Source organism: Carassius gibelio, chromosome B25 (assembly GCF_023724105.1).
Source record: "Carassius gibelio isolate Cgi1373 ecotype wild population from Czech Republic chromosome B25, carGib1.2-hapl.c, whole genome shotgun sequence".
Classification (NCBI taxonomy): Eukaryota; Metazoa; Chordata; class Actinopteri; order Cypriniformes; family Cyprinidae; genus Carassius; species Carassius gibelio.
The window spans coordinates 20281928-20298565 of NC_068420.1; the positions used below are offsets into that span (position 1 = coordinate 20281928).

General features: G+C 39.0%; 1 protein-coding gene across 1 annotated transcript in view; it reads left to right on the plus strand.

The window, feature by feature from the left end:
• The first annotated feature begins 3012 nt into the window (after positions 1–3012).
• The window catches only part of LOC128013737 (Golgi apparatus protein 1-like), a 29219-nt gene continuing 15593 nt past the window's right edge, over positions 3013–16638 (plus strand). Inside the window, exons 1-10 of the mRNA XM_052596927.1 lie at positions 3013–3371; positions 12925–12954; positions 13805–13891; positions 13964–14185; positions 14291–14494; positions 14569–14640; positions 14753–14918; positions 14997–15208; positions 16077–16198; positions 16326–16427. Of these exons, the coding sequence (XP_052452887.1) occupies positions 3099–3371; positions 12925–12954; positions 13805–13891; positions 13964–14185; positions 14291–14494; positions 14569–14640; positions 14753–14918; positions 14997–15208; positions 16077–16198; positions 16326–16427 (1490 nt within the window). The 5' untranslated portion in view covers positions 3013–3098. The remainder of the gene's footprint in view (positions 3372–12924; positions 12955–13804; positions 13892–13963; positions 14186–14290; positions 14495–14568; positions 14641–14752; positions 14919–14996; positions 15209–16076; positions 16199–16325; positions 16428–16638) is intronic.

Sequence of the window (16638 nt, forward strand, 5' to 3'; positions counted from 1 at the left end):
ATTTTGTACAAACATTTTTTTTTTCTGGGATTTAGCAATCCTGTGAATCACTAAACTAATATTTAGTTGTACGACCACAGTTTTTTAAAACTGCTTGACATCTGTGTGGCATGGAGTCAACCAACTTGTGGCACCTCTCAGCTGTTATTCCACTCCATGATTCTTTAACAACATTCCACAATTCATTCACATTTCTTGGTTTTGCTTCAGAAACAGCATTTTTGATATCACCCCACAAGTTCTCAATTGGATTAAGGTCTGGAGATTGGGCTGGCCACTCCATAACATTAATTTTGTTGGTTTGGAACCAAGACTTTGCCCGTTTACTAGTGTGTTTTGGGTCATTGTCTTGTTGAAACAACCATTTCAAGGGCATGTCCTCTTCAGCATAGGGCAACATGACCTCTTCAAGTATTTTAACATATGCAAACTGATCCATGATCCCTGGTATGCGATAAATAGGCCCAACACCATAGTAGAAGAAACATGCCCATATCATGATGCTTGCACCTCCATGCTTCACTGTCTTCACTGTGTACTGTGGCTTGAATTCAGAGTTTGGGGGTCGTCTCACAAACTGCCTGTGGCCCTTGGACCCAAAAAGAACAATTTTACTCTCATCAGTCCACAAAATGTTCCTCCATTTCTCTTTAGGCCAGTTGATGTGTTCTTTGGCAAATTGTAACCTCTTCTGCACATGCCTTTTTTTTAACAGAGGGACTTTGCGGGGGATTCTTGAAAATAGATTAGCTTCACACAGACGTCTTCTAACTGTCACAGTACTTACAGGTAACTCCAGACTGTCTTTGATCATCCTGGAGGTGATCATTGGCTGAGCCTTTGCCATTCTGGTTATTCTTCTATCCATTTTGATGGTTGTCTTCCGCTTTCTTCCACGTCTCTCTGGTTTTGCTCTCCATTTTAAGGCATTGGAGATCATTTTAGCTGAACAGCCTATCATTTTTTGCACCTCTTTATAGGTTTTCCCCTCTCTAATCAACTTTTTAATCAAAGTACGCTGTTCTTCTGAACAATGTCTTGAACGACCCATTTTCCTCAGCTTTCAAATGCATGTTCAACAAGTGTTGGCTTCATCCTTAAATAGGGGCCACCTGATTCACACCTGTTTCTTCACAAAATTGATGACCTCAGTGATTGAATGCCACACTGCTATTTTTTTGAACACACCCCTTTCAACTAATTCAACTAATTGCCCAATTGCACAGCCTTAAGAGCGTGCATATCATGAATGCTGGGTCTCATTTGTTTTCTGAGAATCTACTGAACCTACTGGTAACTTGTTGCCACGTAGCAATAAAAAAATATACGAAAAACCTTGATTATTCTGGTTAGTCACATTGTACTGCTATTATTTTGAACAAGACTGTATTGTCTTAACAGGGATTTGAGTCAACATCAAGTTATTTCTTGGGTGTCACAAATGTAAGAAATGTTCCTCTGCAGTGGTCCAGCAGAAACAGGGTTATGTGCTAAATTTTGGCCCATGACTATTAGGTAATTAAAATAGAGATTTAATTATTTTTTTTTACTACAAATGTAACCGGTCACCACAAGTGAATAGTGCCAGATTTCACCATACCTACCCCTTTCCATCATTAATCATAGTATATTAAAATAATTGTTTTGTATTGCAAGTTTCCTTAAATATATTTAAATGATCTTATTAATAATTTACATACATTTCAGAAATCAACATTATAAAGCCAAAAAACTACATTATTTTAGTTTGTTGACTCATAGTTAAAGGGTTTTACAACGGGATTTTCTGTGTGTGCATATATATATATATATATATATATATATATATATATATAATCATTCCATAAATCTGAAAATATTGTCAATCACCATAATTCTTCAGAATATATCACAAGTTAATAATAGTTTTGTGCAGAGTATAAATGCGTCTCTTCCTCCAGAGGGCGCATCTCTCTTGAGCCCAAAGCTCGAGACACATTCTCTTCTTTTTTCTATCAGACAAAAAATGGTTTGACTTCAAAAGTAATTCAAACACAAAACAAAATTTCTATTAATATAAATATACTGTCCTGTAACCTTAAACGATCGTGATTGGTGCATCAGGGCTTCGCTGGGAAAAGTTACAGGAACCAGGTTTTTGAGAGTTTTTCTGAATAAAGATACTGATATAATTAAAATAGTTTTGCCAGATCCAGCTATTAAAGGCGTATTTTGATTTGTTTTACCAGTAAATTTAACACTTTAGAAAGTTAATAAAGGAGGAAGTTGCGGCAGCTATAACTTTATCTTAATTAACAAAACAATTGGAATAATCTCGGTTAATTTTATTTAATTATAGGTATTTGTTTATTTTAACAGCAACATCTAACATTGCATCGCCGGCATTACTTTGGCAGTTATCGAAAAAAGCAGCAGCTATTTACATTTACAAGTTTTTTTTTTTTTTTTTTTTTTGTGATTTAAGTGCAAATATTTATAGATTTTATTTATAATATCAGGATTTTCTGCTATTTATACTACTTACTGCAAATAGTGGCAATTATCTGCATCTCATTAGTACATTATACAACAGTATGCAATAATAACTTATTTATTATTGGTCTAATTTAATAGTCTAATTTAGTGGAAGCAACCTTTTTGAGTCAATAAAGCCCTCCCTATACCTACCCTTAACCTTTTGCTTATTTAATAATTTTCATTGAAAATAAATGCTTTTCTGATGTCATTTGAAATTTAAAAAGGGAGAAAAAAATTTCCCCAGAAGGCGGATTCGAACCATCTACATTTAAATCTGCATTTCTGTCTCTTTTCAAGTGTTAGTGTATATAATTACTTGTATTTATAGGGGTTATTATAGCACAATTCTATAATAAGGGGCTTATAATAGAATCCCCCTGGACCTCACAAATTTTCAAAGCCTGGCTACGGCCACGCCTACTACGGTTGGGGATTTAACGGATCTCATGAATATTAAGGCTATCAGGAAGCGACGCGATGTCATCGCCTGCTAATTAATATTCATGAACGTGCTCCTGGCTGTAGTGGGATTGTTTTTATACAGTCTATGAGTGGGATTCATAAGTTAGTTCTCCGCGAATATGGCGGCGTGTATGCAGCAGTTGCTGCTGTTGATATTCATCTCCGGCTGGATGTCTTCCGCTCTCGGAGGCAAACTGGACGCTGAAAACACCGCGGATAACCCTGATAGAGGCAGAAACGCGGCGGGAGAGGACAAGGCGGCGGCGCTGCTCAGCGGCGGCTGGAAGCTCGCGGAGGACGCGGCCTGTCGGGAGGACGTGAGCCGGATTTGCCCCAAACACTCCTGGAACAACAACCTGGCCGTGCTCGAGTGCCTGCAGGACCGACAAGACGTAAGAAACACGGCCCAGTCTGTATTTAACACATAGTCTGCGAGCGCGTGGCAATTACAGAACTGACTAATCGAGTGACGTGAGAAGATATTTGTTAATATAATTAAAAACCAGTCGCGGATTGACAAGGAAGGCCTCTCAATGTCAAACATAGAGGGGTATAAGAACCGGTTATCATGATTAATAACAGTGCTTCCTGTTAAAGGTGCTGTAGGGAACTTTTGTAAAAAAATATTTTTTACATATTTATTAAACCTGTCATTATGTCCTGACAGTAGAATATGAGACAGATAATCTGTGAAAAGAATCAAGCTCCTCTGGCTCCTCCCAGTGGTCCTATTGCCATTTGCAGAAAGTCATGCGCTCCTGGTAAAAAACAACCAATCAGAGCTGCGGTCCGTAACTTTGTTTGTGTTCAAAATGTAGAAAAATGAACCTAATAAGCGAGTACACCATGAATCAATTTTCCAAACCGTGTTTTTAGCTTGTCCTGAATCACTAGGGTACACCTATAATAAGTGTTTATATGCGGACTATTTTAGATTGCTTTGGGGTACCGCGGCGGAGTAACCCAGTACCTTTGTGATTCTTCATAGACATAAACAGAGAGAAGTAGTTCCGGCTACAATGTTCTTCCGCAAGACGCAAGCAGTTCTGTTTATTAACCGCTAGAGCGTCAAAAGTTCCCTACTGCAGCTTTAAAGGCTGTGTGTCAATCCCTTTTTTTCTGCCTACTAAGAGTATACCAGAGTACGCCCAAATATGGTGTCTGAGTCAGCCCCGCTGTGACGTCACCTGCACTGTTCTCGCGATGACGTGATGTTATGAAAATTGTCGTCACCGATACTAGTAGCGGGGCGGGAAATTACCTAATGCTAGCAAATAAGATGAGCACAGTGGCTTCTGTTAAATTATGCAAAAATATACATGATTTTCTGTTTTGGAAATGAAAGTTTGTATCGTAAATGTTTGCACTTTCCAAACAACATTATATATATTTAATTAAATTTGACCTCGTAATAATTAATCAACTTAATAACTTGACTCCTAACGTTCATCTCACTTTGCCATTTCTGTCACATATGGGAAACATCAAAAGCAAGATCCAGTGAGAAGCGTTTGAATCCGCCGCAGAACGAATAACGATTACTGCGAAATCTAGTGACAACTTAAGTATTCAAATTATGCACAGAAATCTCTGTATAATAAACTGATCAAACAGCGCTGACGCAGAAAACCAGTAATGCTAACTATAGTAATAGTGTAATAATTTTATATAAATGTCATATCTCTCTGAAATGAAAAGAATATGGCACATTGTAATCGCTGAGTTTAGTCCATTTATTATAAAAGCACTTGTCAGTAATACAGTTGAAATGGGGAAAATGTTCTGCTTGTGCTCCTAGTAAAAATATTTAGTCTGGAGCCATGTAGTTTCCTAGAGTTTCTTTCCTCTGTTGAACACAAAAAAATACTATGGAAGTCATTAGCTACCATCAACTGTCTGATTGCCGACATCCTTCAAACAATCTTATTTTGTGTTCAGCAGAGAAAAGCCTGTGCCCAAACATGCAAACAGGCATTTGAATAAATGAACGTTCAGTCATCAATAGGCCTTGGCCGCCAAGTTGCATTCTGGGACGTGGCGGCCATGTTGCCAGCTTTGCGAATGTAAACATACAGTAATTTGAACGAGAAGAGCAGAGTTGGGAGAAAGAAAAAAACATGTCAAAATCGCGAAAAGGTTGTGGGATTTATAGTGATACGCTAAATAGGGATGCCAGGGACCGGTATGTGGCCAAAATCGGCACTATTAACGGTTTGGAGCCAGCGGCAAAACAGTATACAGTAATCCGGTAAGCTGCGCTCTAACGTTACCTAGCTGCTAGTTTAGTAACCATTAGTGCTAACAACCATTCACCTATGGACTTTTAACAATGTGTTTCAAAAGTGTAGTTAGTAGCTGTCCACCCTCCCGTTTTTTCGGGGTTCTCACGTATTTGAGCTGTTTTCCCGCTGTCTTCCCGTTTTAGTATTTTCCTGTAAAATATCCCGTTAGCCCCTCCATCAGACCTGTCAAGTCTCTGTGTTGTTGTCCTGTTGCTACTCCTTGTCCTTCCAGCGAAACAGATGTTTTCAAAGCATCGTTTTGCTTACTTGAAAGCAACCTTAGCGTGATTTTGGGCTTTTTAAGATAGCGTGGTTGTTGTGAGAGCACGATTTCACGCCAATCTGTAACTAAAGTCACGTTAGACCTAGCTTCACAAATCGCTTAACATTAGTTTATGCAGCAGTTTTATAGTACGAATTTTTGCTGTCATCAGAGGGATAGCAACAAAAAGATGAATGTTGAAATTTCCCGTATTTTGGATGAGTAACTCGAGAAATTTCCCTTATTTTCAATGTTGACTTAAGCTATATAAATGAATATTGGATACAGAAATGACATACCCAAAATAAAAATGTTTCTGCTCATGATTCTTTCTGACTAGATACATAATCAAAAAATTTTCACAAAGCTGACACTTCAAATGTAAAAATATTAAAAATGCTCAAATGTAAAAATATTAAAAACATATTTTTTAAATGTATTAAAAAAATGTTGATGTAAGATATGAGTTTAGAAATACAATGTAGCTAAAGCCACAAGTCTTTCAAAATTTCATTAGGAATTTAATAATCAAACCTGTAAAACTGTGAATTATATGAAATATTTTCTAAGGCCATGTCATGTGTGTTTTTAGAGAAGGCTAATCAGATTGATTTATGGCACTTGTCATCTCTGTAAGATTTCACATATGTGTTCTCTATATTTGTGTTGGCTTTGCAAAACTCCCCGTTTTCATGGTTCTATTGTTCTCACCAAACGAGTCTTTCACACCTCCGCCAGGTATGACACATTATCCCCATTATTCTTTCATCATTATTCTTTTGTTTTAATTCCACCTTTATCAGCTTGTTTTGTGGAATTTCAATGTTTACAAAGCAACAAAGCAGCGATCTCACTTCAGTCTCTGTATGCATTTAGCCCTTATTTATCAAAAGTTATTAACAAAACATTTTCTTAAGACCTTACGTGAATTATTGTGACAGAAATGCATTATGAAGAAGAAATGCACCTAGTATTAGTAGCATTAGAGCTAACGTTAGCATCAAGCTACATTAGACAATTTATTTAATTATTAGTACATTTTTACTCAACTCACTTTGAACCCCTATCGAGTGTTTGTAATAACATTCTTTTGCGAGCACAGGTGGTCATTTACTATTGTAAAAATATGCTATTTATAGCCTTTTACATCGCTGCACAAGTTAGCATTGTACATTTTTTATATTTTTTATAAAATGGCCCAGATCTCAAGAAAATCTCATACCAAGCTTTTCTATCGTAATCGCAGGTTTATTATTTGGATATTTCCCGTGTACAGAGGTGTTTCAGTGTTGTTGTGAGCAGATATGAACCAGGAAGTGTTCTCGAACCATGTGACACGATCTGACGCTGTCCGGTTTTGGGACTGTCAGATTGACAATCCGAAATCAGTCCAAAAATACATCATGATGAGGAAAAAAACATAAGTCGCACGGGACTATAAGTCGCATTCATTTAGAACCAAGAACCAAGAGAAAACATTACCCTCTCCAGCTGCGAGAGGGCGCTCTATGCTCCCAGAGATGCTGTTCAGTGCTCCTGTAGTCTACACTGAGCAGTATAGAGCGCCCTCTTGCAGCTGGAGAGGGTAATGTTTTCTCTTAACATTTTCTCTTAACATTTCATCTTAACCGGATTACTGAGCAAAGTTGAATTGAACTGATGCATCAGTCATACATCGCTCTGGACCGCGCGCCTCATGACGAGACCGACGCAGCGCCACAGAAACAAGAATGAGATGCGTTCTAACATAACTGTGACATTAAGTGAAGAAGAAGTGAAGAAGTGAAGAAGTGAAGTGACATTCAGCCAAGTATGGTGACCAATACTCAGAATTTGTGCTCTGCATTTAACCCATCCGAAATGCACACACACAGAGCAGTGAACACACACACACACACACTGTGAACACACACCCGGAGCAGTGGGCAGCCATTTATGCTGCGGCGCCCGGGGAGCAGTTGGGGGTTCAGTGCCTTGCTCAAGGGCACCTCAGTCGTGTTATTGAAGGTGGAGAGAGAGCTGTTCATGCACTACCCCCACCCACAATTCCGTCCGGCCCGAGACTAGAACCCACAGCCCTTCGATTGGGAGTCCAACCCTCTAACCATTAGGCCACGACTTCCCCATTAAACTCAGTTAGTGAGGGCTCGTTTAATATATTGCACATATAAGGGCCATTCAGTTTACTTGTTAAAGTGCAATGAAATGCCTTTTATCTGCAGACGATGTACGTCTGTTTGTGGATTATAGTGCGGTGTGCATGTAAATAATAACACGCCTAATATCGTCTTGACTATCGACAGAGAGATCTGCTTACGTCGATATTTCTGACTATCGTCGATACACGATACTATCGTCTATCGGCACAACCCTAGTTGGGGTATAATTAGAACGATTATTAAACCTTTATAGTTGGTTTCATTATAGTTATCATTCTTGGTACGAACAAGGATGGCTTGTATACTGAATTTCTGCCTTTGTTCAAACTGACTGACTGGTTGAGCAGTGTTCACTTGTAGAGGGATCATGATATGTGAGGACTGCTATTTGTTTGGCAAGGGTTAGTCATTGTTTGGTGAAACAGCACCAACGTATGAATCGTTGCATGATTACATATGCGGAAGCAATATGATTATTGAGGTCCTTGTGTAATAATACTTCTGAAGTGTCCCATTTATTGCCAGTGTCAGGTCTGATAGATGTGTCATGTGAGGTCATCGCTTGATCTACTTCAGGTCATTTTTCAGTTTGTAACATTTTATAGTTTAATGATCATGTGAATATATCCTTCAGAGTTTTCCCTGTTTTTATCAGACTATGAGTTAACTTTAGACTTTCTCTCACTGTCAGTGCAAGTCCTTACTGTAAGGTCAATTATTTAGCTGTTCAATGTTCCTCATTGTTTCTCATAAATAAAGACTGAATGGAGACAGTCTGTTTACCTCTATATTTTATTATCTACTGGAGGCAAAAAGCCCAGGTGGCTTTTTAAAAATTCTGTTTTCTAAAATATAACCTGACACAGCTAGAGAAAAGATCTTGTCGCCAGTCCATTTATATGACGTTGAGGTGACAACGGTCCAAATAAGTAGTGATTTTACTGATCTCTAAGCAGTATCCTAATATTCCTTCATATATATAGCATAACTGCACAGAGAAGCTGTAACTTTAAATCCTGTTAGAGTTAATAAACCCCAGTAGATCTATCAAAGGCTAAGAAGACGCTATCAGATTTTGCACTTTCACACTGCCAGTGATGACCCGGGATATGTGCGTGCTTTCACACACAACCCTTGAAGATCCCGTAACGACACGTGACATCAGCGCGTGACGTGTAATGTACGAGTCGACTATGCTAGGCACGTTATACTTTAACTGAAGCAAGCGAACGATCTCTCCGTCAGCGCGGCAAGTGAGGAACTAACTGATCTCTGCTTTATTACAGTTTGCACATATTTTTTCGTCGTGAACGTTGATCTTCCTTCAAAACAGCCGGTAAAAGAGTTGCGCGATAACGCGCGGCATCACTTCGACACAGAATTAGATCTGGCTTTTGTTCACACAGCGCTCATCCTGGGTCGAACCCCGCAATGTTACTAGGTCCCCGACCTGGGTTCAATGCGGGAATCAATCCCGGTGTTACGGTTTAACTGGTTACCGTGTTATCTGGTGACCAACTTCCTGTTTAGGTCTCCGCTGCAGATGTGCTGGAACGACGGCAGCAGATTCGCCGATTCTGAAAGCACAAACTGACATGAAATTAAGTGTCTAATAAACGCATGATTCTGATATTCTTGCAGAGATAAGTTATAGGTATAATCGCCCGTAGCGGCTGAAGTAAGTAGGATAAACAAAAAAATTAAATACAGTGTTGGCACAAGTTTCGAACACGCGCTAAAAGACGACGCGCCGCGAGACGACACTCACGAACCACCGAGCCACCGATCTTCACATAAGCAGCTCCAGATCTCTGGATTCAACACAGGACTCTCGGCGTCACATCGTGAAACGGGCTGAATCAAGGAACTGTGACCGTGTTAACTTGTGACCTCTGTTTGCAAGCCAAAATCAAATTTTACTGTTGCTATAAGTTAACAATTCCAGCCAAAGCGCTGTAAATGTAAACATGCATAATAACAGCCCAAAGTTTAAGTAACTTAGTTCCATTGGTTCATTGGCAAAACACGTTCTTACAGTGGCAGGCTGCCCACATACATTTCTTGCCTATGAACTGCAAAACTAGATGTACAGAATGCATCATTTCACTTTGAGGAACAATATTTAATAATAATACATTGCACTACTTTTCTGTAACGTGTAATTTACTTTGTTTAAATAACTTTGCAACATGTTTTTCTGCTTGTATGGTTGTGATTGTATGCATCTGAATTGAAATCAACTAGACACAAAGCACAATTGACTACATAAGATTGTCATTACAGACTTACATGCAAAGACCATCAAAGTTTTGATTGAACCCAAATGGCCATTTCCGTTACAACCATTAAAGCTCGTCAAAATGTTGTGTTGTTTTTATTCAGGTTTTTCAGCAGCATTCAGATAATATAATAGATAATATTTCACATAATCTTTATTTAACAAAATAGATGATAAACAAGTTAACACAGGCACATTGTCTTTAAAGTGCAACAAGCATTCTTCACAGATTAATATCACATGTGACCTATGGTTTCACTGGAACTGTGTTGGTCAGCCTCCTATTGAGGAAGATTTGATTTGTCCTGCTTGTGTTTAAGTGTGTGTGTGGTAAAGCAGTGAAAAGTGTTATATTAATTTGTTTTTTACCTTTGTTTATATAGTGCTTTATACAAAACTGATTGTGTCAAAGTCATTTTCCAGCTAAAGTCAGTTCATTGATTTAGTGATTGCATCGTCAAACCAATGAGCTTAGTGATTGTGAACCAGTGAAATGAACCACTTCTGTGTACACTGTCTTTTGTAGCATGATTGATTTGAGCATTAACATTTCTTTGATTCATTTTGTTTTCTTTGTATTTTTGACAAATGTCTAGTACAACAAGATAAATTCCTTGTACCTGTAAACCCATTGTATCTTGTGGAGCATTGAAAGATTTTGGAAATTTGTCATGTACATATTTTGACATTGTGGCTGAGAGGTTGCATGGGAACAATGTCCCATCAGATATGGATCCATTTCGAAATCCTGATTTTTACTAGTAGTGTTTTTGACACTCTTTAAAAGTTGTTGCCATTTAGTAACACTTTAAATGTTGTCTTGGATAGATGACAGATATATATATTTTTTATGTTGTAAAATAAGAAGTTTATGTGGGCAGCCTGTCACTGTAAGAATGTGTTTTGCCAATGAACCAATGGAACTAAGCTACTTAAACTTTGGGCTGTTGTTATGCATGTTTACATTAATGGGATTCGTAATTTTTGACGATGAGTAATTTTCAGATCGTATCAAATCATTTAGCAGCATTAGAAGCGCTTTGGCTGGAATTGTTAACTTATAGCAACAGTAAAATTGGATTTTGGCTTGCAAACAGAGGTCACAAGTTAACACGGTCACAGTTCCTTGATTCAGCCAGTGTCACAATGTGACGCCGAGAGTCCTGTGTTGAATCCAGAGATCTGGAGCTGCTTATGTAAAGATCGGTGGCTCGGTGGTTCGTGAGTGTCGTCTCGCAGCGCGTCGTCTTTTAGCGCGTGTTCGAAACTCGTGCCAACACTGTATTTAATTTTTTTGTTTATCCTACTTACTTCAGCCGCTACGGGCGATCATACCTATAACTTGTTATCTCTGCAAGAATATCAAAATCATGCACTGAGCAAGTCTGCGTTTATTAGACACTTAATATCACGTCAGTTTGTGCTTTCAGAATCGGCGAATCTGCTGCCGTCGTTCCAGCACATCTGCAGCGGAGACCTAAACAGGAAGTTGGTCACCAGATAACACGGTAACCAGTTAAACCGTAACACCGGGACGTGGTTGCTTTCACACAGAAGGCGACCCGGCAATGTTCCCGGTAATATTGCGGGTCCGACGTGCAGTGTGAAAGGGGCTTTATCAAGGCCTTTAGCTCCATGGGAATCAAGATTTACAGCGGGCTGTTATCAGCTGTCCTGTGCTATCTCTGTCTGGGCTTGTTCTCAGCTGTTCATATAAAGATCAGTCAAGTCAGCACGGTCAGGCAGACCCTACTGTTATGTTGATTGCTCCTGACTGCTCAAGTTTTCACATCAAAAAGTAAGCTAATTTATCAGCGGAGGAATAAAAGGTAATTAAAAGGCCTCTATTTTTGAATAAAGCTGCTAAAGGCACTGTTGAAAGACATACTCTCTCAGTTTCTACAATTGCTGACCTTCTCTCTAATTCGTCATGTTACTGTGTGCTCATTTGTCATACATTTTATTTTGCAATGAATGTCGCACATTTGTCAAACTTAAATGCTGAATCATCCGACACATTGTTATTGAAAATACTTGTTCTTCTTGTCAACCTTTCGGGTTCCTCCGGAGAATTGCACAAGGAAGAGAGTATCGTAAAGTTAATATGAAAGCTGTGTTTAATCGGGATGAAAATTACCAGTGTGTTTTGGTACGTTAGCTTTAACCAGCGTGCTTTGTCATTTTAAGACTCACAGTATTTACTTCAGCACACATTTGATTCTCCAGGAGAGAATGTGAACAAATCCTTCCAGCCTTAAATCACGTAAATCCACCAGATTTCTTGAAATTTGGTGATACTCAAAGGCTTTTTTTTTTTTAAAAAGCAAGAAAAGTTTAATTCTTTCACCTCAGTCTGTTTAATCTGCCTAAACTGAAGTTAAAATGATTAATTTGGTTGTTTTAATAATTAATTCTCATACTCAAATGTTACATTTTTGACAAAATGTTAATTATCAGAGAGTCCTCATCTAAACCTCTTGTTCAATATTAGCAGTCCATCCGAGGATGTGCAACAGGAAGCTGATTTCTGTTTTACTATCTCTGTTTTCCCCTCGCCTCTACCTGGGGTCACAAATTAATGCAAATACATTTTAAAAGCCTAAAAGTAAATATAACGCACATTTACAAACATCAGCATCTGTTACTATTTTGTTCATTGTTTATTAGGGATGGATTACAATATTTACACCAGTACTACAGCCAAACATATTCAGACTTTTGTTGTTTTCCTGAGGTCTCACAATGTTTTGAGCAGTCAAACACTTTAAAAATGCTCTTTGAGGCACTGCGTTCAGTTATATTGTTGCTTATTCTACTTGTTTTTAAGCACAATAAAATGTTTTAAATACCCCTAAAATATCGGGGTGAACCCAAAACCAGTGTGATTTATACAGGGCTATGCTTTTCACTTCTGTCTGTGTGAACACTTATGATTTCTATGTTCTCTTCTTCATCTCTCTTTAGGAGACTGAGATCGCTGAAGAATGCAATCATGTAAGTGTTGACAAACTATTCCTGTTATTTTTGGTTCAAGTTGTTTATCTGAAATAGGGTTGATGGTTAAACCCAAACAAACTAGCTGGAGTTTAATTTGTTGATATTACAAAAGTGAGGTTTACTTTTCTTTGTTTTAGTTTTTTTTTATTTTGTTCGTTTGGATTTGTTTGTTTTTATTTTTGTTTTGATGCAACAAATATAAACAATCTCACTTTCAAATAAAGTATTTTAATCTTTAGTTTAATATTGGATTTCTTTTTTTTTCAGTTTGGCTAATGTCTAAATTGGTTGTTTTCATTTTTACCTTTTATTTATTTTAAATATTGAATATCAGAAATAGAAACATTAGGGATGTACTGATCAAACAATAATATCACGATACGAAGTCAACAATACAATATTTATTGTAATATAAAAAATAGAGAGCGAGACCAAAAAACAATAGAAAAAACTAATATAATCAAATGTTACTTTTTAAAGTGAAAATCTTCTATCTTATCTTTTATTTTGATGGAAAACTACAGGTCCAGTGAATACAGGCTTAAGAAAACTACAAATCTAGTGCAATGTTTTACACTTTGAAACAGAGGGATTTAGCCATGTTGAGCTTCGTTTTAGTTTGTTTGACAGATACTGTGCCAAAGCATAATGACCCAAAACACAACTTTAAAGAGCTATGGTTTCATATAATTTGCTATCGTGATAAAGATATCGTTATATCCCTAATAAACAATAATTTTAGAGCTGTTGTTGTTCAGGAATTACAAAAAAACTAATAATTCAAGTTTGTGTATAACAATTCCTTCAGTCCTGTAAGATTCAGTCGTGCGTCCTGTTTTGTTTCTAGCTGCTGTGGAACTATAAGTTGAATCTGACGACTGATCCGAAGTTCGAGTCTGTCGCCGTCGAGGTGTGCAAGACCACCATCAGTGGGGTGAGTGTGCATGGAAGACAAACCTGTCTCCGACTGTACCACAGAGTCACTCTAATCCTGCTCTGTCTCCAGATTAAGGAGTGTGCCGCTGAGGAGCGTGGGAAGGGTTACATGGTGTCCTGTTTGATAGATCACCGCGCCAACGCCAACATCTCTGAGTACCAGTGTAACCAGTACATCACAAAGATGGCCAGCATCGTCTTCAGCGATTACCGGCTGATCTTGGGCTTCATGGACACGTGCATGTATGACATCAACCAACTGCAATGTGGAGCCATCAAAACTGGACCGAAGGTGAGCCCTGGTGCATTGTGGGTAACTGAAAGCAGCAGTATGAGCACAATAAAAAAAAAAAAAAGGATGTTGTCTGTCCTGAGCACACACGTGTGTTCTCTGCAGTACATCCACCCTCAGGGCGAGGTGATCGCGTGTCTGGAAAAAGCTCTGGTGTCTGAAGCCGAGGAGCAGCCGGGGCAGTACAGCATCAGAGAGGGGTGTAAGAAAGCCATCATGCGTGTGGCAGAGCTCTCCTCCGACGACTTCCACCTCGACCGTCATCTCTACTTCGCCTGTCGGGAAGACCGCGAGCGCTTCTGTGAAAACGTAAGCCGTGATCCTGTAAGACACACTCATGTGCACTTCTGTTGCTAATGTTGTGCTCTGTTCGTTTGTTTCAGACACAAGCAGGAGAAGGAAAGGTCTACAAATGTCTGTTCCAACACAAGTTTGAGGAGAGCATGTCAGAAAAGGTACATCTAGTTTTCGTTTTGCACAAGCAGTTACAGAGAACGGTTTATAGTGATGGTGAACGGAGAATCATGACAGCTCGACTATATTCGCATGTGTCTGTGTTTTGGGCAGTGCAGGGACGCTCTCTCCACTCGGCAGAAGCTGATCGCTCAGGACTACAAGGTCAGCTACTCGCTGGCGAAAGCCTGCGAACCAGACCTGCGTAAATACCGCTGCAACATGGACACGGCCAAGCTCTCGTACCTGCTGCTGTGTCTGGAGGCAGCCGTGCACCGAGGTGAGGGATGTGGACGGGCGCAGGCTCTGTCCCGTCTGCAGATGGGGTGTCCTCACGTTTGCTCTCGTTCTGTCGCAGGTCAAACCGTGAGCGGCGGGTGTCAGGGGGAGATGCTGGACTACAGGCGCATGCTGATGGAAGATTACTCGCTCAGTCCCGAGATCGTGCTGCAGTGCAGAGGAGAGATCGACACGCACTGCTCCGGCCTGCACCACAAGGGGCGCACCCTGCACTGCCTCATGAGGGTGTCCCGGGACAGGGGCGCCTTGGAAGGACCATGCCAGAAAGCTGTGAGTGGAAGTGCACTCGGATGCACTCAGATGCTGGTTTGACATCTTGATTATCACTGATACATTTAGGACGAGCAACGGCTCGATGTATTGTACAGGCCAGAAAATGATACCTGGCATTATTTTGGAGAGGGGTATTTCTGGGAATACTAATAATTTGGCTGATTAACAGATACTCTATTTTCCTGTTGTGTCAAAATAAAGTTTTTCTCACTTATTATTATTATTATTATTATTATTATTATTATTATTATTATTGATAATAATAATAATAATTGTACTAAACCGATAAATAAACAGATTGTTTTTATGATTTTTTTTATTGTTTTCCCTTTGTTTTTGTATTTATTTATTTTTGTTTGTTGATGTTTTCTTTGTTTTTGTTATAAAAAAAGGTTTTTGTGTATGTTTGTATTTTAGTTTTGTTTTAGTTATTTTTTGCTTTTGTGATTATTGCTTTTTTATTAGTATTTTTTGTGCTTTTTTTGTTTTCATCAGATGTTGTTTTGTTTTTGTTTTATATAGTTTTCATGTTTTTTAATTTTTATTACTATTTTATTATTGTTTTTTGTTTGTTTATTTTGATTTATAGATAGATAGATAGATAGATAGATAGGAATCTGTATAGTCAAAATATTGATTATTCTGATTTTAAAAAGAAATGCATAAATATGAAGAAAATAAATATCACCAAGAGGCTGAAAAATATCAAGAAGTTTGCATTGTTGCACTGTTTCAGTTCTTCCTGTGATTTAATGAACTGATTCAGTTCATTACTGAAGTCATGAGATATTAATTCATGTTCAATAATGCAGCGGCTGTGATGAATGTCTCTGATTATGGCTTTCATAACTGTGTGTCCCATCAGCTCCAGACACTGATACAGGAGACGGACCCCGGGGCCGACTACCGCATCGATCGCGCTCTGACCGAGGCGTGCGAGTCCGTCATCCAGACCGCCTGCAAACACATCCGAAACGGAGACCCCATGTGAGTCCCCCTGTGTTGAGAGATTTGGGGTGTTAACAGAGAGCGAGCTGGGCGTGAGGACTGGGATTGAGACACATGAACTCTCCAGTACGCTGTTGATTGATCTTCACATGTCCTTGTTTGATAGGATGCTGTCGTGTCTGATGGAGCATGTGTACACTGATAAGATGGTGGAAGACTGTGAACACAGATTGCTGGAGCTGCAGTACTTCATCTCCAGAGACTGGAAGTGAGTCACAAACTCGCCTTTAGCTCTTCACTTTGACAATCCCATTTCTATATCTCTTGGATGAAACACTCCAGGTGCTTCAGAAAGAACGCAGAAGTAGTGCTGCTTCTTGTGCGTCACGATTTTAAGGAATGTTTCTTTTTTGTAAATCACCTGGTGACAGGATCGAGCACAAAACCAGAACTCTGCAAACACGTGTCTGCCGAGGCTG